This window comes from Cnephaeus nilssonii (assembly GCF_951640355.1).
Source record: "Cnephaeus nilssonii genome assembly, chromosome: 10".
In the NCBI taxonomy this organism is placed as follows: domain Eukaryota; kingdom Metazoa; phylum Chordata; class Mammalia; order Chiroptera; family Vespertilionidae; genus Cnephaeus; species Cnephaeus nilssonii.
The window spans coordinates 28200080-28221892 of record NC_137081.1 but is presented as its reverse complement, the minus strand read 5'-3'; the positions used below and the strand labels follow the sequence as shown (position 1 = coordinate 28221892).

The 21813-nt window shown below is 41.8% G+C and overlaps 1 protein-coding gene across 1 annotated transcript in view; it reads right to left on the bottom strand.

Annotated features, from left to right (window-relative positions):
* The window catches only part of DAW1 (dynein assembly factor with WD repeats 1), a gene marked incomplete at its 3' end in the record, with an annotated part of 32664 nt that extends 21432 nt beyond the window's left edge, over positions 1–11232 (bottom strand). The window contains exons 1-3 of the mRNA XM_079783123.1: positions 11109–11232; positions 4162–4234; positions 443–587 (exon numbers count right to left, since the gene is read on the bottom strand). Of these exons, the coding sequence (XP_079639249.1) occupies positions 443–587; positions 4162–4234; positions 11109–11190 (300 nt within the window). The 5' untranslated portion in view covers positions 11191–11232. The remainder of the gene's footprint in view (positions 1–442; positions 588–4161; positions 4235–11108) is intronic.
* Positions 11233–21813: the final 10581 nt, after the last annotated feature.

Genomic DNA, 21813 nt, shown 5'->3' with positions numbered 1-21813 from the left:
ATGACTAAATTTGTAATATTTTTAATTTAATAATCAAAAACTATGGAAAATAAGCATATTTACATTTAATTAAAAATTTTACATCAATAATATCAATAAATAATTTACTGAAATATTGATTTACCATGAAACACAACTTCTTAATATTACTCTAAATGAAAAAATAACTTTAATTATTTAATAACTTAAAGCTTCCTTAATGGTTAACCTTTAAATTTATCATTATAAATAACAGCTATATTTACTGCAAATCTTTATTAAACTTCAAAAAATAAATGTTTGAATTTCATTCATTCAACAAACAGTCAATGAGACTCAGCCTTAACAAATACATGTGAGGCACTGAGGGGAAGAAAAAACAAAATTTGCATTTCACCTCAAATTAATAGGATGTCAATGAATTCATTGAAGTTACACCTTGTATTTTGAACACACACATTACCTTGAAAAGTTCGAATTTGTGGTCGCTGTGCTGTCTGAGTTTATCCTGTAGTCTCTGGATTAAAAGTTTCACCTGGTGTGATCGTGAAGCTGTGATTAGAGGTTCTGCTCTCTGTATCTCTTCTACTAGGGCACTGACATCAGTACTAAGATCCACAAAAAGAAAGTTACTTCTCCTATGCCACAGTCGCACCTGCATTCATTACCTGAAGAGTTGCATTGTTTTTCGAAGTACAGCATTTATAAAATGTCAAGAACACCATCATCTTTATCAAGAGACCTCTGGGGGGGGGGGGGGAATTGTGGGGGGAAGACATCATGCAAATCAATAAAGAGCATTGTGGCAGGGAGGGCAGCAGCTGGGATTCTCCAGAACCCATTTTCACTTCCTGAGACTTCTCCCCTGGGAGGAGTGAGTGCAAAGATCCTGACTTGCTCACCTAAAGAAGGCCAAGGGCATCCTGGGTCTGAGCATGAGCTTCTTCTATATGTTTTTTTTCCTTCTTTTTCTTTTAAATGAAGTTATATTGAATGTTCCTGGTAGTACTATTCTTTCCACTTTACATATGTTCTCTCATTTAATTCTGTAACAACCTTCTAATTTAATACTTTTATAATAACTATATTTGCACTAAAAGAAAAACAAAAAAAAACTGAGCTCCAGAAAGTTTCTTTAAAAAAAAAATGTATATGTGCCCTTTTTTCCCTCATTTACCCCTTCTAGCCTGCCCCAGACCTTCATCACCGTATTGTCTGTGTCCATGGCTTATGCATATATGCATACAAGTGCTTTGGTTGATCTCTTCCCACCCACCGACCCAAAGTGTCGGCTCTAAATATTTTCAGGGAAAGAGAAAGTACCTGACCAAAAATAAACATTCAAAGCATAATGGTGATTTTTATTTCTATTTCTTATTGGCTACAACATGATTTCCCTGAAAGAGAACTGGTCTGAAAAGGGCAGATTCATGGTTTTTCTCAGTATTCCAGTAATCTATACCAATTCTGGTCAATTTTGCTAGTCCAGAATAATATTAAATCAAGGAAAATATTAATGACTATGAACTGCAAAGCATCCAAATGGGGTAATTTTGCAAAACATGAGTCAAAGATGCACACTACCCAGCATGCATCCTTAAGGCCCTGTGGCCTGGCTGCGAGGGGTGATGAGTTAATGGACAGCCTCCAGCTGAGCTGCTCCAGGATCCGTCTCAGCATTTGAGCTCAAGGCCTGTTCTTCATTAAGGCCCTCAGCCCAGGGCTGAGCAAAGGGGCAGTGCACGAGCCTGGCTGTTTTGGCACGTGAGAAACTCCCCTAACCAGCAAGCTCTACTCTGGAGCTCCCCTTTGGGCTGTCAGAGGCCATTGTCAAATCTGCATCATGATGTGTGCCTCCTCCTGCCCCACCCCCTTCACCCTCTGGTCTGTCATAGGTGTCACTGTCCAGTAACCTTTTACCCATTGACCTCTGTCTCAGCATCCACTTCCCAGAAACTCGAACTCTGATGAGCATCCTAAATGCACACTTTCTGAGCTCCAGTTCTGTGCAAGGCACTGAGCTACTGGACTACTGGCCCCATTAACTTTTACTGAGTACCTACTGTGGGTTACGCGCTGCAAGAGTAAAAGACATGGTTCCAGTTCTCAAGAAATACAACCTATTGGAATTAGAGTGAGTATTTAGAACGGAAATAAACCAGAGACAGTTTATAATTATGCCTTTGATAAATTCTGAGACAGTTCGTTATCAAAAAAATTATACTTTCATAAGCATTAAAAACATCATAATGCCTGTTGGGAGTTTCCAACAAATGTGGTGAATCAATACAAATTTCCTTGTGAGATCTCAAGAAACCAGATGGCTAACCAGTATATCCCAACTGCGGTCCTATTCTAATTGTTATCTTCTAAGATAGTAACTCCACTATGTCATATATAATGCAAGTGTTTTTATGTGCAGAATACTTCCAGATTCTTGGGCAGAACTAGAAATAAGACCCATACTTTTTTAAAACAAACTTTGAGACATTTATTGACTCTATCGGGTGAATACAGCATCCTAAAGATCTGCACTTTTTATACATAAGTCTGCACTCTCCTGAATCTCTACCTGGAAGTTATTCTCTCACCTACAAGTTTATCTGCATCACTCATATGATGTTCACATGTTTCATACAAGTTGTTCCTCAAACTAGACAATAAGCCCACAGAGGTAGGCATTGTGACTCGCATCTTTATAGCCTCTCATAGACTCTACTCTACAGCTTTACATGTAGAAGGTGCAAATACATCATTTACTGATTGAGAAAATGAATGTCTAACAATGGAGCTTTCTGCCTGCTGCCATAACCACACACAGCAGTAATGTGTTCCCTTTACAAAACTAGCAAAAAGGATTGATTCGATCTGAGGTCTTGTCTTCCCTGAAAATAGATTAAACAGAGATTGGGGTAGATGAAATTAAATGACATTGTCTTAGCCACCGTTTACTTCTTTATTTAAAAAATAAATACCTTCTGCGTCCTCTGTGCCAGGCACCTGGAATCGTAACTGTTATCATCTGAGCCACACCTGTTCCCACCCTGAGACAGACTCCAGACCTGGCGGCAGCTCTCACCAGCCAGGAGCTGTTTGGTTTATTCTAAAACTAGAGAGCAGCTCGTCTCCCATGTGAGAAGTCCCTTTGCTGGCAGACTCTGTTCCCCTCCCCACTAATCAGGACAAAGCAAAAGGACAGTCGCAGTGGGAAATCACTCATTGCCCCGGGGTACTAGATAAAACACATATTGCAGTATTTTTATACTAGTTCTTTTTTTTATCTTCTCCCATTCAGAATATCTTCTCCTTATCTGCATGTGGGTTCCCGCAGGAATAATCTCTATTCTGATTCTATCTCTCCAAGTGCAGTTTTGCATAAGACGTCCTAACAGAAATGAATTCTTGGCAATATGATCTTGCAGGGGGATTTCCTCTAAGCACACAAGTTTCCTCTGAGCACACACGTTTCAGAGACAAAATTCCTCCCAACTCCACCCTATGGCAATTATTGAGGAAGATTGTATACAGTCAGCCCTATTAGATGTTTATCTACTAAGAAAATAACAGGCTTGGTAATATTCTTAAAATGTCATGACCAGTACCCCTCAGTAATGTTAAGGTCATCAAAAAGAAGGCAAGTCTGAGGCACTCTCACAGCCATGAGGAGACCAAGGAGACGTCATGACTAAATGCCATGTTGTCTCCTGGAGGGGATCTTGGAAGAGAAAAAGAGGTTTAGGCAAAAACCAGGGAAAATTGAGTAAAATACAGTCTTTAGTTAATAATTATGTATCAAAACTGGTTCATTAATTATGACAAATGTACCCTACTAGTCTAAGATGATAATAATAGGGGATACCGAGTATGGGGTACGTGGAAACTTTCTCTTAACAACTTTTCTAAAACTATTCTAAACTAAAAGGTTTATTTTTATTTAAAAGGGTCTATTTAGGGAGTAGGAGGGAAGGGCAGACTAATGATCCATTTTCTACCTCCTCATTCAATAAGACACTCAAGTAGAACTCACTGAAACAAACAGGAAGTCACACACCACACAACATTTTTAAAGCAATGTATTGTCTGAGGTTATGCAGTGCCTCCATACGTCACCCTATGTCAGGGTTTTCCAATAAAAAAAAAAACTGGATATGAAATACATGTCACATTGTATAGCTAATTTACCTGGGACTGAGATCAAGTAAATCTATGGATTTGGTCTTCAATTCTCCACTTTTCTCATATTCCAACATAATTCCTATAAAATTAAACAAACATGTTTAAAACATTTATGATGATAACTGATGTCAAAAGTTAATCTACTTTGACAACTTGATCATTTTTATTTCTCAATAGCTTGAATTTTTCCAAACATAGGCACTGATGTCTAATACTAAAATAAGATCATGTAAATTCACTTTTCCCTGGTCTTTCCTCTAAATACAATTAAATACCCTTGAAATTATTCAACAGGCAAGGATAAAATAATGAGAGTTGTATAGAAGAAGGTAGAGTGGCCAAATGCCTCAAGACTCAAGGAATGGCAATATGGTAAATTCCCTAAATTTTCTTTTTATCACCTTATATCCCCAAACTGGAGACCAACAGAATGTGTCTCCTGGAACCACCAAAAGGCAGAGACAACAAACACCAAACAACAACAAACCCCATACCACAACCACAGCAACTTGCTTGCTATGGCCAAAAGTCCACAAGAAGGGAAGGCATACAAAGAACTAATAGGGAGCCCTAAACTCTGCTCCACAGCTGGGGGCCCGGCGGGAGTCCACCCACTAGGGAAAGCCTGGGCTGATCCGGTTTCCACTGCAAAGCGGGGCCGGCAGCTGTCTAGTCTGCCTGCAGCAGACACAGGAAAAAGTCCCAGGTTTTCTCAACGCGTGCTCCTCTGCTGGGCCCAGGGAGCCATCCAGTCTGTCTAGAGCAATGCTAGGGAAGTCCTGTTACAGAGATTCGGAACAATCAAACAACGCAGGAGGAGAGTTTGGAGAGATTCACTTTATTCACCGCGGTGGGCTTAGAGAAAATGAATTCAAATTCTAAGCAAAGCTACAAGCAGAACTTCCCTTTTTATTAAGGAGCCAGCCCTATGTGCACTTAGTGGTTATCTCGCAGCTGGCCTTGAAAACAACACAGTTCTATCCAATTAAAAAAAGGCACCTGGCATGGCATTGAGATTATGGGCATATCCAGTGTCTGGCCTACAAGGTCAGGCAGCTAAGTTTATCTTTCTCATTATTCAAGCAGGCTAGAAAGCAAAGTTATTTTTTTTTAGAATAAGAGTCTGTCTAAAACAACAGCAGAGAATTCCAAGCAGTAGTTTTACAAAATAGGGGTTTTCCTTCTCAGTCCCAGCGTCTTCCATACCCTACTTCACAACCAGGCCATTGGTCAGCAGTCTCATCCACCTCCAAAAGGAGCAGCAATGAAGTCCTAGGATATCCCAGATGTCGCTCTACCACCAGGTGCCAACGCAATGTCTCTCTGTAGTTGAGCTGTGGCATAACCAGGCCCGGGGTTAGTCCCCCATCCTCAGAAGAACCCAGTGAGAACAGGCATATTGGGATATAGCTCTGCCCCTGCAGGTGGCACCAGCAGGAACGGAGCAGGAAGAAGCTCTAGCAGCACCAGGAACACTAAGCAGACCAGGAACACATTGCAAGGCCTCAGAAAACTGACCTGCCACTGGAACTAAAGCAAGCGCGCACCCGTGAGGAGCACAGGACCACTGTCCGAGTCTGCGGCCACTGCCTTGATTTGTTCTAAGGTACCAGCTGTTTCACCTTCCACTGTTTCTGCACCATTAGTGCAAATGTCAATACAGGGGGGAAAGCAAATGATATCTTATTATTATTATGGAAAATGATTTGACCTGGAGGCCCCATTTTAAGGAGGTTCAAGAGCCGCTACAATTTTTTTTTCTTTTTCTTTCCAATTTTTTTTTATTAAGGTATTATATGTGTACATAGCTTACCATTGCCCCCCCCCACCCTACTCCCATATATGCCCTCACCCCCCAGAGTTTTGCGTCCATTGGTTATGCTTATATGCATGCATACGAGTCCTTTGATTGATCTCTTATCTCCCCCATCTCTCCCTAACCTTCCCCCTGTAATTTGACAGTCTGTTTGATAAGAGCCCCTACAATTTGCAGGTCACAGTTATAGACCATAATTCAATATAACAGATGTCAAATTAATCTATGGAGTTAAAGTAATTATCATTATTTTCTATTTGGGATTTGAAAATTTATCCCATATTATAACAAAGTATGTCACAATAAACTATGGTTCTGATGCAAAATTAGATGTGTGATAGAATCACCTTTATATGAGAAGTCCCTTTACTTTAAAAATAAAGTGAAGGTAATATTTCAAATTAATTGGAAAAGAATGGTTTGTTCAATAAATAACTACTTCATAATCAGCTGAATTTTGAAAAAGTAATAAAACTATAATTCTACCACACGGTGTACAAAAATGTATTCTAGGCTGATTAGAAATTTTTAAAATTAAGAATAAATTATAAAATGGTCTAAATAATAGAATATATTTTTATCTTAGTGTTTGTAGTTGATATTTCAAGCATGACGTGAAACTCAACAGCTAAAAAGGGGAAAAAAGGAATCTCAAAAACGAAGAATAAAATATAAAACATGTACATTGACATTTCCACTGTGACAAACATCAGGCAGTATAGTCCCTCTCCCATGATCACTGAGCTCCAAAGTGAGTGAGAGAGGCTGCAAAGAATATGATTAAAAATATATATGCAAAGATGCTCCTGAATACATGTAGTTCTTCAGTAATTGTTTCCCACAGTATAAATATTCCTGACCTCCCTCTGGTTGCGAATCATTATCCAATTGATATAATTCCCAAAACAGGTAAGGAGCCACTACCCCCCAAATTCTGCAATGTACTAAAAGGCCAAGCTTCCATAAGATGTCAGTAGTCCTTACCCAGGTCATATTCAGTCAACAGAAACCTTTAAAGTGGTCAGAACATTAATCAATTCAATTAACATTTATAATTCCTTCTCCTGACCATAAAACTAAGGATTTGTACCTGATCAATAAAAGACAAAAGCTGTCATAACTGAGTCAGTTGAAAAGCATGTATTCAACACCTACTCTTCGAGTGAATTAATGAATTAATTAATGTGACCAAGATAAAAAGGAAATGCCTTATGTTTGGTTAGTCATGTTACTGTTCTGTGTCTTTAGTCATCAGGAATTTAAGTAGGGAGAGGGATCATTCAATGGATGCCAAAAAGACAATGCTCCTGATTATTCAAAAGAATGTGGGAGGACTGAAATGAGAGAATTAGGAGGTGAAGAAAAATTGCTCTATAGACCAAAGAGATAAAGGTGGCATGGGGATGACTCAGTGGGGAGCGATTTTTCCCTAGTAGATAACGTTATTGCACCACCCACCTGCTATTCAGGAGTAGCTTGGAAATCTGCATATAATACATGGCTCACCAAAGATTGGAATTCAGAAATTGTGTCTAGATGCTAAGTGTTATGCCCTCATTAGAAGATTATCATTAAGGCAATAGTTGAAAGCATGGCTCTAAAGCTTCACTTGAATCTGAGATTACTATTAGAACCCTGGTCAAATCATTTTAGAGCTGGAGCGGACCTGGGAGATCACTACACAATCCATTCACAGTTCAGGCAGAGTTCTAGGCATGCTACTTAACACACATCATCTCATTAAACTCATTCATTTATTCAACAACTACCTAAGTGCCTATTTATTCACCATGCTCTATTCTAGGTGCTAGAGATATGGCAGTAGACAAAATAGACATAAAGCTTTTATTTTAGTTGGCGAGACTAAGATAAATAAGTAAAATGATGCTGAATTGAGATAATGCTAAGAAAAGATAAATCAGGGAATGAGCTATGGAATATCTTGAAAAGTTGGAAATTCTAGAAAGGCAGGTTTCACTTTATTAACTGCAGACTTTTGTTGGAAAGACTTAAAAAAAAAAAAAAAAAAGGTGAGAGTGCTGGCTATGCAGATGTCCAAAGGAACTGATTCCACTCTAAATAAATAACAGCAACTACAGAGATCTAGTGGGGGTACAACCGGTGCATCCAAGGAACACCAAGGGAAGTAGTGTGTCTGGATCAGGAAGCAAGGTGAAGTCAGGGAGGCAAAGGCAGGGAAGGATCTTGCAGGGCCTTGGAGATTATAGCCTCAGAGATCATGGTCCTTTTACTTCAAGTGAAATGAAAAGCTGTTGGAGGGCCAAGAGTGACATAATCAAATTCATGTTCTAATAGAGTCACCCTGCTGCTGTGTTGAAAATAAACTAAAGTGGGTCAAGAAACTCTAGCAATAAAGGGAATGTCAGCCATGGTTGTGGGAAGTTGCTAAATTCTGTCCAGTCATGTACCACATAATAATGTTTCAGACCACACATATGAAGGTGGACCCATCTATCTATCTATATAAAAGCCTAAGTGACTGTTACAGCTGACCTAATGACCGGTCAACCAGTCACTATGACATGCACGGACCACCAGGGGACAGACACTCAATGCAGGAGCTGCCCCCTGGTGGTCAGTGCACTCCCACAGCCAACCTCCCCCAGTCCCTCCCCCTGGCAGGCCAACCTCCCACAGTCCCTCCCCCCCCCCGCCACCTGCCAGCCCCAATCAGCCCCAATCAGGACTGGGCAAGACGGCCTCCATCAGCCCCCATTGCTGGCCAGACTGAGGGACCCCACCCATGCACAAATTCATGCACTGGGCCTCCAGTAAGATTATAATGGAGCTGGAAAATTCCTATTGCCTAGTAACATCATAGCCATTGTAATGTTGTAGCACAATGCATTCCTCACACGTTTGTGGTGATGCTGGTGCAAACAACCTACTGGCTGCCAGTTGTACAAAAGTGTAGTAAGTACAGTACATAATACTTGATAATAATAATAAATGGCTCTGATACTGGCTTGGCTTATGTATTGACTACACTTTCATTATTATTTTAGAATGTACTCTTTCTACTTATATAAAAAAAGCGTTTGCTGTAAAACAGTACACTGTGTTGTGCCAGCAGTAGTTTCATACATCTGTGTTTACCATGTTTCTTGATTGCATCATTTTCTCTTGTGCTTGATTTAAACTTGTGTTGTTTTGTACAGTAATATGCTGTGAAGACTGTGGCCTAGGAGCAATAGACTATACCATATAGCCCAGGTGTGTAGTAGGCTAGACCATCCAGGTTTGCGTAGATGCACTCTGTGATGTTCACACAGCAACAAAATCACCTAAGAACACACTTCTCAGAAGGTATCCCGTTGTGAAGCAGTGAATGACTGTATTTTGAAGGTGAGCTGCCAGGGTCTGTTACTGGACCACATGTGGAGTGTGCAAGGGTGAGTCCAAGGTTTTGGCGTGAGCCGTAGTGGAGAAATGGAGCTGCCATTGACTTAGTTGAGGAAGACCACAGAGGCCCATATACAATGCACATTGGACATCTGAAATAAAGAACCAGGTGGGCAGTTAGGTATTCAGGACTACTCGGGGTGGTCTGTAAGCCTTGAGAATAGATGAGCATATGTGTATAGATAGAGAAAGCCAAGGATGGAGCTCTGGGACACTCCATCATTAAGATTAGAAAAAAAAAAGGAACAGCCGAGATGGACCAAGGAGTGACAGTGAGCCAGGAGATAAAACAGTGTGTCCTGGAAGCCAAAGGAGGGCAGAATGAGGAGATGGGTCCAAAGCTACTGTCAGGTCCAAAAAGGCAAGGACTGAGATGCAGCCAGGGATTCGGCCACATTAGAGGTCATGGGGGACCTTGAAAAGGGCAGTGTCAATGGAGCAATAAAGACGAACGCAGGATAGAAGTATGTTCAAGACAGAAGGGAGAAGAGAAATTGAAAACAACATTCTTTCAAGGAGGTTTACTCTGCAGAAAGGGAGATAAATGGAAGGGTCAGCAGACCTGGGTGCCATTATCACCATCTGACAGCTCAACAGATCAAAACAAATTGTCAAGTTGCTGAATTTTTACAGGGGGAGAGTAGTTCTGATTCCAGAGCTCACAATCTTGACCTACACTCCACAGCAAAGGAATGAAAGCAAGACATTCATTTATCATTCCATTTGTGGGAACCAGCCCCAGACTCTGTGCAAGCACGGCCAACGTGAGGTTGTGGAATGCTTAAAGAGAACAAGCCATTCATCGTAACTTAACATTTCCCATATACTACCTTTCCTATCTAGAGCCTTGCCATGGTATTTTAATTGGAATTCTGAGAGGGAGAAAGTGAATGTCTTCCCTACCAATGTTGACTTCCCACTGGAGAAAGTGGCTGTCCAGGCCCCCTCTTGCCAGAGACCTGCACTCTACATTGGGCAGGTATATATGGTCATCTACAGCCTTGGGGCAAGTTTTTCATACTTTTTACTTTATATTTTTCTTTAAGTGAGTTCTGAATTAAAAGCCAAGACTTCTGCTCCTGTTTCTGTCCCTAACAAGCTGGGCGACCATGTCCTCACCTGTTTAAAAAAAAAAAGAACTAGGCAAGTTTATCCTACTGGAACTATAGCATTCTGGGCTTATTTCATCATTTCCTAAACTCACTGGAAGCCAGGCCTCCCCAGGGCAGGGAGCGCAAAGCACCTGGGCGGCAGGCCCTCAGTAAACATGCCCATGGATTGACACGTGCGGTATGGAAACAGTCACTAGGTAATGTATATTGAGCAGACATTTTTCTTTTCATACTCAACACACCATGCCTGGACCAGAAAACCCCATGTGGCCCTTGTCGGTGTCTGCCCTTGCAGAAAGCAATGTCCCAGGACATCACCCATCGCCACCTCCCCCGCTGCATCGGCCACACTCCTAACTAACCAGAAAGCACAACTCAGCAATTTACAAGTTCAAAGACTTCCTAAGAGACTCGTTATAAAAGTTTTGAGGAACAGAGCCCAGTACCTGAAAGAGTGAGGATGTTGGGCAGCGCCCTGCTTCCAGCCCCCCAGGGATCACCCACTCCGGGCCCCGCGCCGCCCCCTGGGTCACCGCACACCCGCCCAGCGCCCAGCGCCGGAGTCCAGGTCTCACGCGAGGGCGGAGGGCACCCGCCCGTACCTGGCGGGTAATAACGGAGCAAGAGGCTCTTGAGCTTCATTTTCTTGCTCCCGGACCCCTCACGGAGCAGATTCGTAGCCATGGAAACGGCCAAACAGTAGCGGGACGCCGGGACGCATGCGCAGGCACCTGGCGCGCTCCGGGGGTGGGGAGCTTGGGGCCGGGGTTCGCGGAGCGCTACTTGAGTCCAGGCCCTGTAAGACCCTAGCATCTGCCTCTGGGCTCCCAGGATGAACGGGGGCTCCAGGGTGCGGGGCCCGGACAGCGCTCCCGCCCGCCTTCCCGCCACCTGAATCTGCATCCCTGTTTGCCTGGGGCGAGGTCCCCTCCTGGCCTTAGGAAGGGTGACCTCATAATGGCAGGTACGCGACCACCGCCTGGGCTGCACCCATTGGGTTCCTAAAAGCAGGGATGGGAGAAAAATCCCTGTGTCGTTTTCCATTCCTGGCTCCTCCACGTGCCCTGCCCCACAAAAGAAAAATGACTCAATGTAATAGCCTAATTTTGCTGACGCAGTACCGTACACTGCACTGTGTTATACGCCTGTGTTCATAGTCTTAAGATAGGTCTGGCCGAAACGGGTTTGGCTCAGTGGATAGAGCGTCAGCCTGTGGACTGAAGGGTCCCGGGTTCGATTCCAGTCAAGGGCATGTACCTTAGTTGCGGGCACATCCCCAGTGGGGGGTGTGCAGGAGGCAGCTGGTCTTTGTTTCTCTCTCATCTATGTTTCCAGCTCTCTGTCCCTCTCCCTTCCTCTCTGTAAAAAATCAATAAAATATATTTAAAAAAAAAAAAGATAGGTCTGAGTTATGCACCGCTTATTACCACCCCATCACAAGAATGAGACAGCTGAGACTTAGAGAAGGTGAAGCACTACCCCAGGTCTAGGTCTGAGCGGTGGAGGATGGGAAGGTGGTGTGTGGAAGCCTGTACCTGGAAGCCTACACCTGCACTCTCAACTCCAGGTTTAAGTCTTCCCAGGCCACCTTTTGGCCTGTTCTATTTTTGGCCAGCATCATCCCCTACCTGCCACCTGGAGTTTCCATCAGGAACGCTGTGTACAGGAAGAGTTGGATAGGCAGAGTGTCAATTTCCTTTAAGGAATTTGACCTCCATGTTCCAAAATCGGAATTTCCCAAACTTAAGCAATTCCTGTGTTATCTTCTTATCTCCATATCTACCGTTTTCTCTGTCCTTTCAACTTCTCTAAGTTGACTTACTCACTTGTTTTACTCCATGTTTTAAAATGTAATTTAAAAGAAACTTGTTGTCAATGCTGTAAATGAAAATTTCATATAAATTTTCAATGAAGAGCAGAAGGCAACTGTAAAAATACATGTGACTTTTTAAAATGCTAGTGAATTACTCTATATTATTGCCTGCCAAATACTGTGAAACAAAGGCCTTCCCTTTCTTCTTCTTCTTCTTTTTTAAAAATATATTTTCTTGATTGCAGAGTAGAAGGAAGAGGGAGAGAAACACCGATGATGAGAGAGAATCATTGATTGGCTGCCTCCTGCATGCTCCCTACTGGAGATCGAGCCCACAACCCTGGCATGTACCCTGAACCAAGAGTCAAACTGTGACCTCCTGGTTCGAGCCACATTGGCCGGCCTTCTCCTCTTCCTCCTCCTCCTCTTCCTCCTCCTCCTCCTCCTCCTCCTCTTCCTCCTCCTCCTCCTCCTCCTTCTTCTTCTCTATAGAGAGGAAAAAATGAGCAACTATTTGAAATTTTCAAGACAGGCTAGCACCTAACTGAGCCTTATTACTTCATGGAGTCAGAGAGTACTGATGTTGTCCTACTCTGAGACCATAATGACAAGGCATGGTTCTTTGGAAAAGACAATAATGCTGAGATTAATAGAAGGCAGCAGGAAAGGAAGAAAACCAAATATGAGAGTCATTAACTCCTTAAAAGAAGCCATAGCATGAGTCTACAGGAGCTGAGCAAGGCAGTTAAGGACAGGACATTGGACATCACTTATTAATAGAGTCGCCAGATTTGGGAGCTGACTCAATGACATGTAACTCACTTGGAAGGTTGGAGAGATAATGGAAATGGGAAAGCCTTTGTCACTAAGTAATACAGATGGACAGCACATAAAAATCATCTCTTGCCACCTGAAGCAAGCATCCACATTTGGAAACCAGGGAACCAGATGCAATCTAACATACCTTCTACCTCAAAATTTCCCTCTAATCATTAAGACTCTGGAAAAGGTTCAAGTACAGAGGCAAAGAATTCATCTATAGAAACAAGGGACTCTTTAGTAGATTTTGTTCACCCATGTTATTGCTTAAGTTTGTGTCATTTAAAATTAATGTCATTTAAAATTGGAAAAATACACTGAGTGGCCAGATTATTATGATCTCTGAACGCATAATAATCTGGCCGCTCAGTGTATATCCTATGTAATAAAAGGCTAATATGCAAATTGTCCCCTCGACCAGGAGTTCGACCAGCAGGCAGGCCAGCCAACCGCCCATGTCCCCTCCCCCTGGCCAGGCTGACCAGACCCCACCCATGCACGAATTCATGCACCGGGCCTCTAAAATACACACACACACACACACACACACACACACACACACACACATATACTGAGTGGCCAGATTATTATGCGTTCAGAGATCATAATAATCTGGCCACTCAGTGTAGTAACTTTACAGTGGAGAAGTCTGTTAGACACCATTTAACCACACAATCAGATTTAACATCACCAATATTGGGACAACCTGACATCATCTCACCTGTTACAATGCCTTGAAAAGGACAAACCAATTCCCTGGAACTCCTGCCCACAAGGCATTACCTGCCTGGAATCACAAAGAAACATCAGAGCAAAAACCAAGGAGGAAATGATTGTTCAAAATAACTGTCAAGGTCAAGAAAGAAAGGATAGGCTGAAAAACTACTCCAGGTTTAAGGACACTAAAGAGAGAGAGAAATTAAATGTACTGAGTGATCTTGGATCCTGAATCAGAAAAAAGATTAACTATAAAGGACATCATTAGGACAACTGGATGAAATATGAATAAGGATTAGAGTTTATATTAGAATAATATTATAGAAATGTTAAATCTCCTAATTTTGGTTATTTATATCCTATGGTTATGTAAGAGAATGTTGTTTAAAAATAAAGTCCTCAGATTTATTTAGGGATAGATGGGTATGATATCTGCAATCAACTCTCAAATAGTTTTGAAAAAAAAATTATATTATGATGTGTGTTTGGGAAATGAAGTGTAATTGGATAGGTAGATTGATTTTAAAAAATGATAAAGCCAATGAGCAAAATGTTGACTCCAGAAAAAAATGGTTTCTTTTGAGGAGTTTCTTGTACTACTCTTGCAAATACTCCATAAATTTGAAATTATTCCAAAATAAAAAGTGGTCTTGGTTTCCCATAGGCCAAGCCAGACTTAGAAGACAATCAAACTATTTATTTGGCTCTACTTCTGTTTGGTTAAGAGAATCCCAAGTTCAAGTTCATTTCCTATTTTACCCCTAATTTCACCTCCAAAATCCTCTCGTTATGGAACCAAGAGCCTCCATGACTGTTGCCTACCCTTCCTCACTCCCTCCATTTCTAGGATTTCCAATTCTTCTATGAACCAAACTCAGGGGCTGTCCTTTTACTTCCTAAAAAAAAAAAAAAAGATTCCAGCTCTGCAAATTGACATCTCTCCCTTGGCTCAAGGAGCTTAAGGCAAGTTGTCCCATAAAAGTGGTTAGAGAACTTCCTAACTACACCCCCATCATATCCAGAGCCCTCTTTATTAACTCTGGGGCACAGACCCTTGGAGGTGAGGGCTAGTCTTCCCACAGCCTATGCACAGGAGAGGTAAGTAACTCTCACCTTTGTCTTTCCTTGAGAATTATTTACCTGGATGTCCAAGTACCCTGACTGTCCATTGTTTCCAAAGTTCTTCTCACAGTTTCTCCCAAGGACCTAGGCTCTCTCTGCTAATAGGACTCCTAGTGTTCTAGCTTACCAGCCCAGAATCCTTGCCTCAAGTACCCAGTGTAAGTCCTCCATCCCCTTTTCTAGGAAAGCAGTGGGGTTGTAGGCAAATGAAATGGTGATCCAAAGAGAAGCAAATAAAGTTCATGAGTGCCAGCAGATTTCTCTTTGGGCCTTGGCTTAAGTTGACATTAATCTGTGCTTAGTTGATTCACCATCAACTCATTTGGGGAAGCTTCTGTGTGAATCTCTCAACTGAGTAATGATTATTTTATTCTCAATTGGTCCCAGTGCAGTTATGAATGATGTACAGAAATCTGCAAAACCAAAACCCCTACTTTACCCAGGTGATGGGCACTCATCCCATTGTGTGGTTGACTTAGTATAACTTCCTCACAAGGTTACTGTAAAGACCTTCCTAAAAGTTGTATATTACTTTTCACCAATTCATGGCATTCTCTGTTGAATAGACCATTGACACACTTGATCAACAATTGCCTTACATATTGATTTGTACAGATAACTGGAGTATTTGGCTCTGGGTTTCTTCCTACTGAGACCTGCCTTAAACATCCAGAAACTGAAAAATTAGTAGCATTAACTTTTCTCCCCAAACCAATCCAATCTAGAGCATTGAAGCCACTCTGAGCTTCAGTTCTCACAGTGTGTCCCTAGGCCAGCAGCATCAGTTACCATCTTGTTAGCAATGCAAATCCTTGCCCCACCCCACCACCTACAGAATCAGAAATGCTGGTGGTGAGGTCCAACAATCTGTTTGAACAAGCTTTCCGGGTAATTCTAATGAATGGTGAAGTTTTTAAAAAAATTGCTGTAGTTTTAATAGGATACATTGGCTTGGCCAACACTGAGAGAAATTGAGTGCCCTTCCCCTATAATCCCCTTTCGTGTACTCTGAACAGTCTTCCCTGATTGCCAGGGGCAGTAAGCTGGCTCCTCAGCCACATCCCAGGATGTGAATAAGAACAGCGTGGGAAGAAAGTGGAATTCTCTAGCTAATTGAGTTTTAGATTCTCCAATGCACCAAGAGAGAACAATGGACATTGGGAAGGGAAGCGATGAGGGGCGGTGGGGGGATCTCTACAAGTGAGAGGGAGAGATGAAGAGGGGAGAAGGGCAAAGGAAGGAAGCAGGAGTGAGCCTGGGGATTCAGATTTGGCACAGAGGCAGGTAGGCAGGTGTTCCAGTTACAATAGGACTTGGTGGTTTCCATGTGAGCTGGCTCTTCCTGGAGAGAGCCATGGCATCAATCAATGTCAAACTGTGTCAGCTGTCTTTGGGGTCCTCATGGAAAGTAGTAGATAAAAAAAGAGGTACAGGTCCCTCCCAGAGAGAAAGACAGAGAGAGGAGATCTAGATGTCCAGAGCCTGGCAGTAGAGGTCAGCTGTGCAAACTCCCAAGAAGAGAGGCTCAGGAGCACACTGATGGCACACTCCTTCCCATGCCTGCCTCCACCCTACTGAAGGACCCACAGAGTATCTGATCTTAGCTGGGACCATCTACTGGTGGGGCCAGATGCCACTAATAGAATCATTCAATAAATATGTATTGAGGACCTATAGTGCCAGGCATGTTCCAGGTTTATAAGGGACCCAATTCTGAAAAAAAATTTTTTTTCAGGGAAATCATTCATAGAAAGAATCAGACTTCAGTTGGGTTTAGAACTATTGCAGTTATGGAGAGGGGCCCATCTCTAGGTGTGACCGCATTTACATTCACTGATGGGTACCATTGAGACATGCAGGTCACACTGGTAGGGCCAATAAGCAATAGCTTTGCCATTTGTTATAATCCCTTAGAGCAGAACACCTTACTTGAAGCCTGGCTCTACCATCTACCAGCCATGTGACCTGGGGCCAAGTTCCCTTCTGTAGGAGTTCCTCATTGAAAAGAAATGATTGCAGTGTCCAATTAATAAATTCGGTATTGTTGACTCTGGCTCATTCATAAACACTCCATAAGTATCAAGGATGGTGGAGATAACAATACATTTTTTTTATCCTAAGATTATTTTTTTTGAGATTGGGAAAAGGGTGTATGCATATTGTTCCCATTTAAATTGATAATCTAGACTGATAATCTAGGTGTACCTTAGTAGTTATGTTGATTAGTGTTAGAACAATTAGTTTAAATATTAAAACTAGCTTACATTCCTTAATACATAACTATTTTCTCTGTATATCCAAATAAATCATCTTCTTAAAGAAATGGCTGTGAGAATTTAGAAGAGGGAAGAGGGTTCTATAGCTTAACAAGTCCGGAGGCCCTCCAGAGAAGAACAAGGAAGGTTAAAAGGACTTGAACAAAGTTAAAAGAACATGGACAAAGGGACCTCCTGGGGATACAACACCACCTTTTGTGCCTGGTACTTATTAGGTGCTTCATTCATGCTTGATGCTTGAGAATTTGGGGATCCATTTGGAAGAGGAAATAACTGATTATGGACAACTAGAGGTCAGGACTAAAAAAGCCAAACACCTAGAGACAGATTTCAGCTCCACATGAAGAACTTTGGGACCTGTGTTCATCCAGTCAGGGGCCTGGCTGGCTCCAAAAGTACTGAGAATTTCCAGCACAGGAAGCATTCTGGTTGAAGAGGCAGTTTGACCAGCTGCCAAGATTATTGTAGAATACAAAGTTAAGTTGGATGAGACACAGACTAGAAAAGAGGTTTAATTTCTCTTTTGATGCCATGATTGCATGATTTTGTACTGTCTGTGTATTTTCACAAGAGAATAAAGGTGGAAAGGCAAATAGCAGTGGATTGCATGTTGGAAGACAGAAGTTCCCATCTTGGCCTTCTCATCAATGACCTTTAAGCAAGACATTTATCTTTCTAACCTTTGTTTACTCATCAGCAAATCATTTTCTTTCATTCCATTCATATCTAGCATACCACCCAACTAGCTTGTTCATGCTTTGGGCTTTTATTCTTGTCATTCTTTCCACCTGATAAACCTCCCATGCCATCTGTTCTGAAGTCTTATCAGGCTAGAATCACCTTCTCCTCATGCTCAATTCATTTCATACAAGCATATGTGGTAGATGTGGGTTTCACATCACAGACTCTAAAATATCCCTATTAAGCCATTTCTGCCTCAAGCCCCCATCCTAAAGACTGCCTCTGGCCACTTTCTGGTAAATTCACTGGAACCTATGTCTTTGGGGAAATTACAAAAGTATCACTGTAACCCACCCCACCATTCTTTTGACATTGTTTCTGTGAATGCTGATCTGACTAATGTGTACCTAGTAGATAAACAGCATGTTTGTAAAAGAATGCTAGGAACTAACTTCAAAAGATACAGACTCCCACCTTCTGTCATCCCAGTTCCAAGAGATTTGCTGATCTTCAATCATAGAACCAGGATGATGCACAGCAGACCATCACTTGACCAATTTCAAGGTCCTTATAAAAATGGACTGTATTGGTCTGCACCTACAGAACTTTTCAATCCCCTCTCCTTGATCTTTTTGTTCTGTTTTCCCTCTCCCTCCTCGTAAAACCTCTGCCTGCACTGAGATGGGATTTGCAACAAGAGTCCCTCACCTTCACAGGTGGCCGACACTGGAGTAAATCTCTTTCCTTTTTCACTAGCACCTGTCTCATGAATTGGACTTCCATGGTGGCAGGCAGCCAAACCTTGGTTTCGGTTACATCACTTCTTGGTTGGAGGATTACAAAAGGTGTCCCTTCACCCCTCCAGGGCCTCTGGGGCCAGGGTTAATGGGGCACTCACAGAGCATGGGCCAGATTTCTCCCTACTCACCCTCCCTGGAATGGCTTAGTGAGCTGCCCAGACTACCCCCTGAATCCAGTGGGCCACTGCAGCCCTCCACGAGTGCCCAAAGGATTGCTGATCTTTATAATCTTGTTCACACAAAAGCCTTTACCCCTCTAAATGTCCCTATTTGCCATGAAAAACAATAATAATAACAAAGAAACTTCCCATTTGGTTCATACTCTATTTCTGCATTTGTTTGCAAGCTGCTATTCAATGGAGAAGAAATGGGGGAAAGATGGAGTAATGCAATTAGGTTAGATTTGCAGAGAATCAAACTTGATGCTGTAGGTCACTCTGTGTCCTCTTTAGGGCAGGAGTATGGCCCAGAGAGGACACAAAAATGAGTCAGAGGAGTTTGAAGTTTGAATATTATTCTGCCACTTACTAGTAGAGTCACTTTTAGAGCCTCAGTTTCCTCTACTTATAGTTGGGACAATAATAATATCTACATCGTGGGATTTTTATACAAATAAGATTATGTAAATACTAGAGACCCAGCGTGCAAAATCACACGCAGTAGCCCACCGCTGCTCGCAGCACTGCCCAACCCCCCCCCCCCCCCCCCCCAATGCTCGGGGCACTCACTGCCCCGCTCACCTGCCGCCTGCCTTGCTGTGATCAGAGCCTGTGAGCCGCGGGGGAGGGACTAAGAGATGCTCAATGCACCTCATGGTGACCGGTCGTTTGGTCGTCCTGGTCATCACGGACACTGGCTTTAGATAGATAGATAGATAGATAGATAGATAGATAGATAGATAGATAGATATGAGTGCACTGCATACCCCTTGATATATCTAGGCACCCTTTTTTTTTTTTTTTCTTTAAACTAATATGCTGCAGTTAGCCTTAGCTGGTTTGGCTCAGTGAGTACAGCGTCGGCCTATGGACTGAAGAGTCTCGGGTTTGATTCTGGTCAAGGGCACATGCCCGGGTTGCAGGTTCCATCCCCAGTGGGCAGCATGCCGGAGGCAGCCGATAATGATTCTCTCATCATTGATGTTTCTAGCTCTCTCTCTCCCTCCCCCTTCCTCTCTGAAATCAATAACAATATATTTTTTTAAAATATGCTGCAGTTATCTGCCTCTACAACTGAATTATCTAACTTGGGAATACATAGATGCAAAATATATCAAAATAAAATATCACTTCAAGGGATTTTTGCAATCGAGTTATGGTTACTTAACTGCTAAGTAACCTACTGGAGCTAGGGGGCAGCAGTGTACACATGTTGTACTTATGCCCAATAACTCTTGCTCCCTTTCCAGGTCCAGAGCTAGGGTCAGACAAAGAAGCTTAGGCTCTGCACAGAGTGCATGCCTTCCTTCTGGCTTCCTGAAACTTGTTTTTGAAGGTCATCCCCCCGATATACCAAAATAGTACAAAAGACAGATTTTTGTTTGTTTTATTTTTTTATAATTTTTGTTGCGGTTTTATAATTTTGCCTTGCTTTGAAAGAATACTCACAATTGGTGAGCTAGGTTTACTTATTGTTTTCTACTGCATTTAACTTTTTTTGTATGTTACTGCTGTGTTCTTCACCATAAATATATTTGAAAGAGATTTTTAAAAACCATTACTTTTTCATACATAATAAAAAATGACAATTATAGGTGGCATAGCTATAAAAAATCAAAATGTGTGGTTTAAATAGCCCTGCTAATAACACACAGATTGCTAGTAATGGGAACAATGATATTTAATATTTACCAGGTGCTCAGTTTGTGCCAGGCTGTGGGTAAAGTGTATTATACAAATTATTAGCTGATTTAATCTTCACAAAACCTCTATGAAATAAAGACTATTGTTCCCATTTAATAGATGAAAAACTGAGTCACCAAGAGGATGAAATAACTTGAGCTTCCCTCTCCCTTTCTATGGTCTTTAATTCTTTTATTATTTTTTTACAACCGGATGTTTATTTTTTGTCTTGTTTTGTTTTTTTCCTTTTTAAATCACAGTCAACATACAATATTATATGCTTCAGGTGTATGTTTATGGCCTTTTTAAATAGTTCTTTTACTTAACTAACTTTTTTGCTTGCCTTTTAGTCTAAATGTTTTATTTAAAAAAAGAAAACCTGAAATTCTATTTTCTCCTACCTTTCCTTTTAAGAATGTAGCACTTGCATGCATATGAAGAATTGCTTGTAACACTTTCACTGAGATGAGATTGTGTGGGCTCACCAGGACGCAATCCCTGCAGGTCTCACTCTAAAGTCTAGCAAAGACAATGATAGCCAGGATTTTGTTGACACATTTGTCTATTGAACTGAACACATGGTTGCCAAAAAGTAATATTTTAAAATGAGAAAGTCAAACTGCCCTTACTTTGTTTTGTTTTCCATGGGAATATATTAAATATATTGAAAAATACTTTAAAAATAAATACTTCAAGACCTATGGTGTTATTATTATTGTTGTCATTGCTGTTGTTCTTTTCCTCCAGGACTTGAGTCCCCTGGTTGCCCAGCGTCTCACAGTGGCAATATTTGTGGGCAATTCCAGGAAGATGTAGTGAGTATATCTCAGATGCTCTCCCATGGTGGGATTCTGAATCTCTTCCTTCTCCCTTCTCTTTCTCTGACCCCATTGGTGCTCCCTTCCTTCTAGAAGCTTCTTTGACTTTCTAGTGTCTTTCTAATCTATTCCACTCTTTCTCCTGATTTAGTCTCATTGCCGTCTCCAACTTGACCTAAGTAACAGCATCCTTTCCCCGAGCCAGCTCTTCTTCAGAATTCCTAGACTTTTCTTTCCCCCTTTCCTCCTATTTAATCAGCTGATAAGACCTTTTATTTCCAAAACTTTTACCACTTTGGCAGATCTGGCAAGTGGGCTCATGCAGCTCCATTTCATCTCCTTGTTAGGTGTCCTAGCACTTGCTGGAGACTGCAGATGTCCTCATAGCTCAGTTCCATATGTCCCCCAACTCCCATGAAG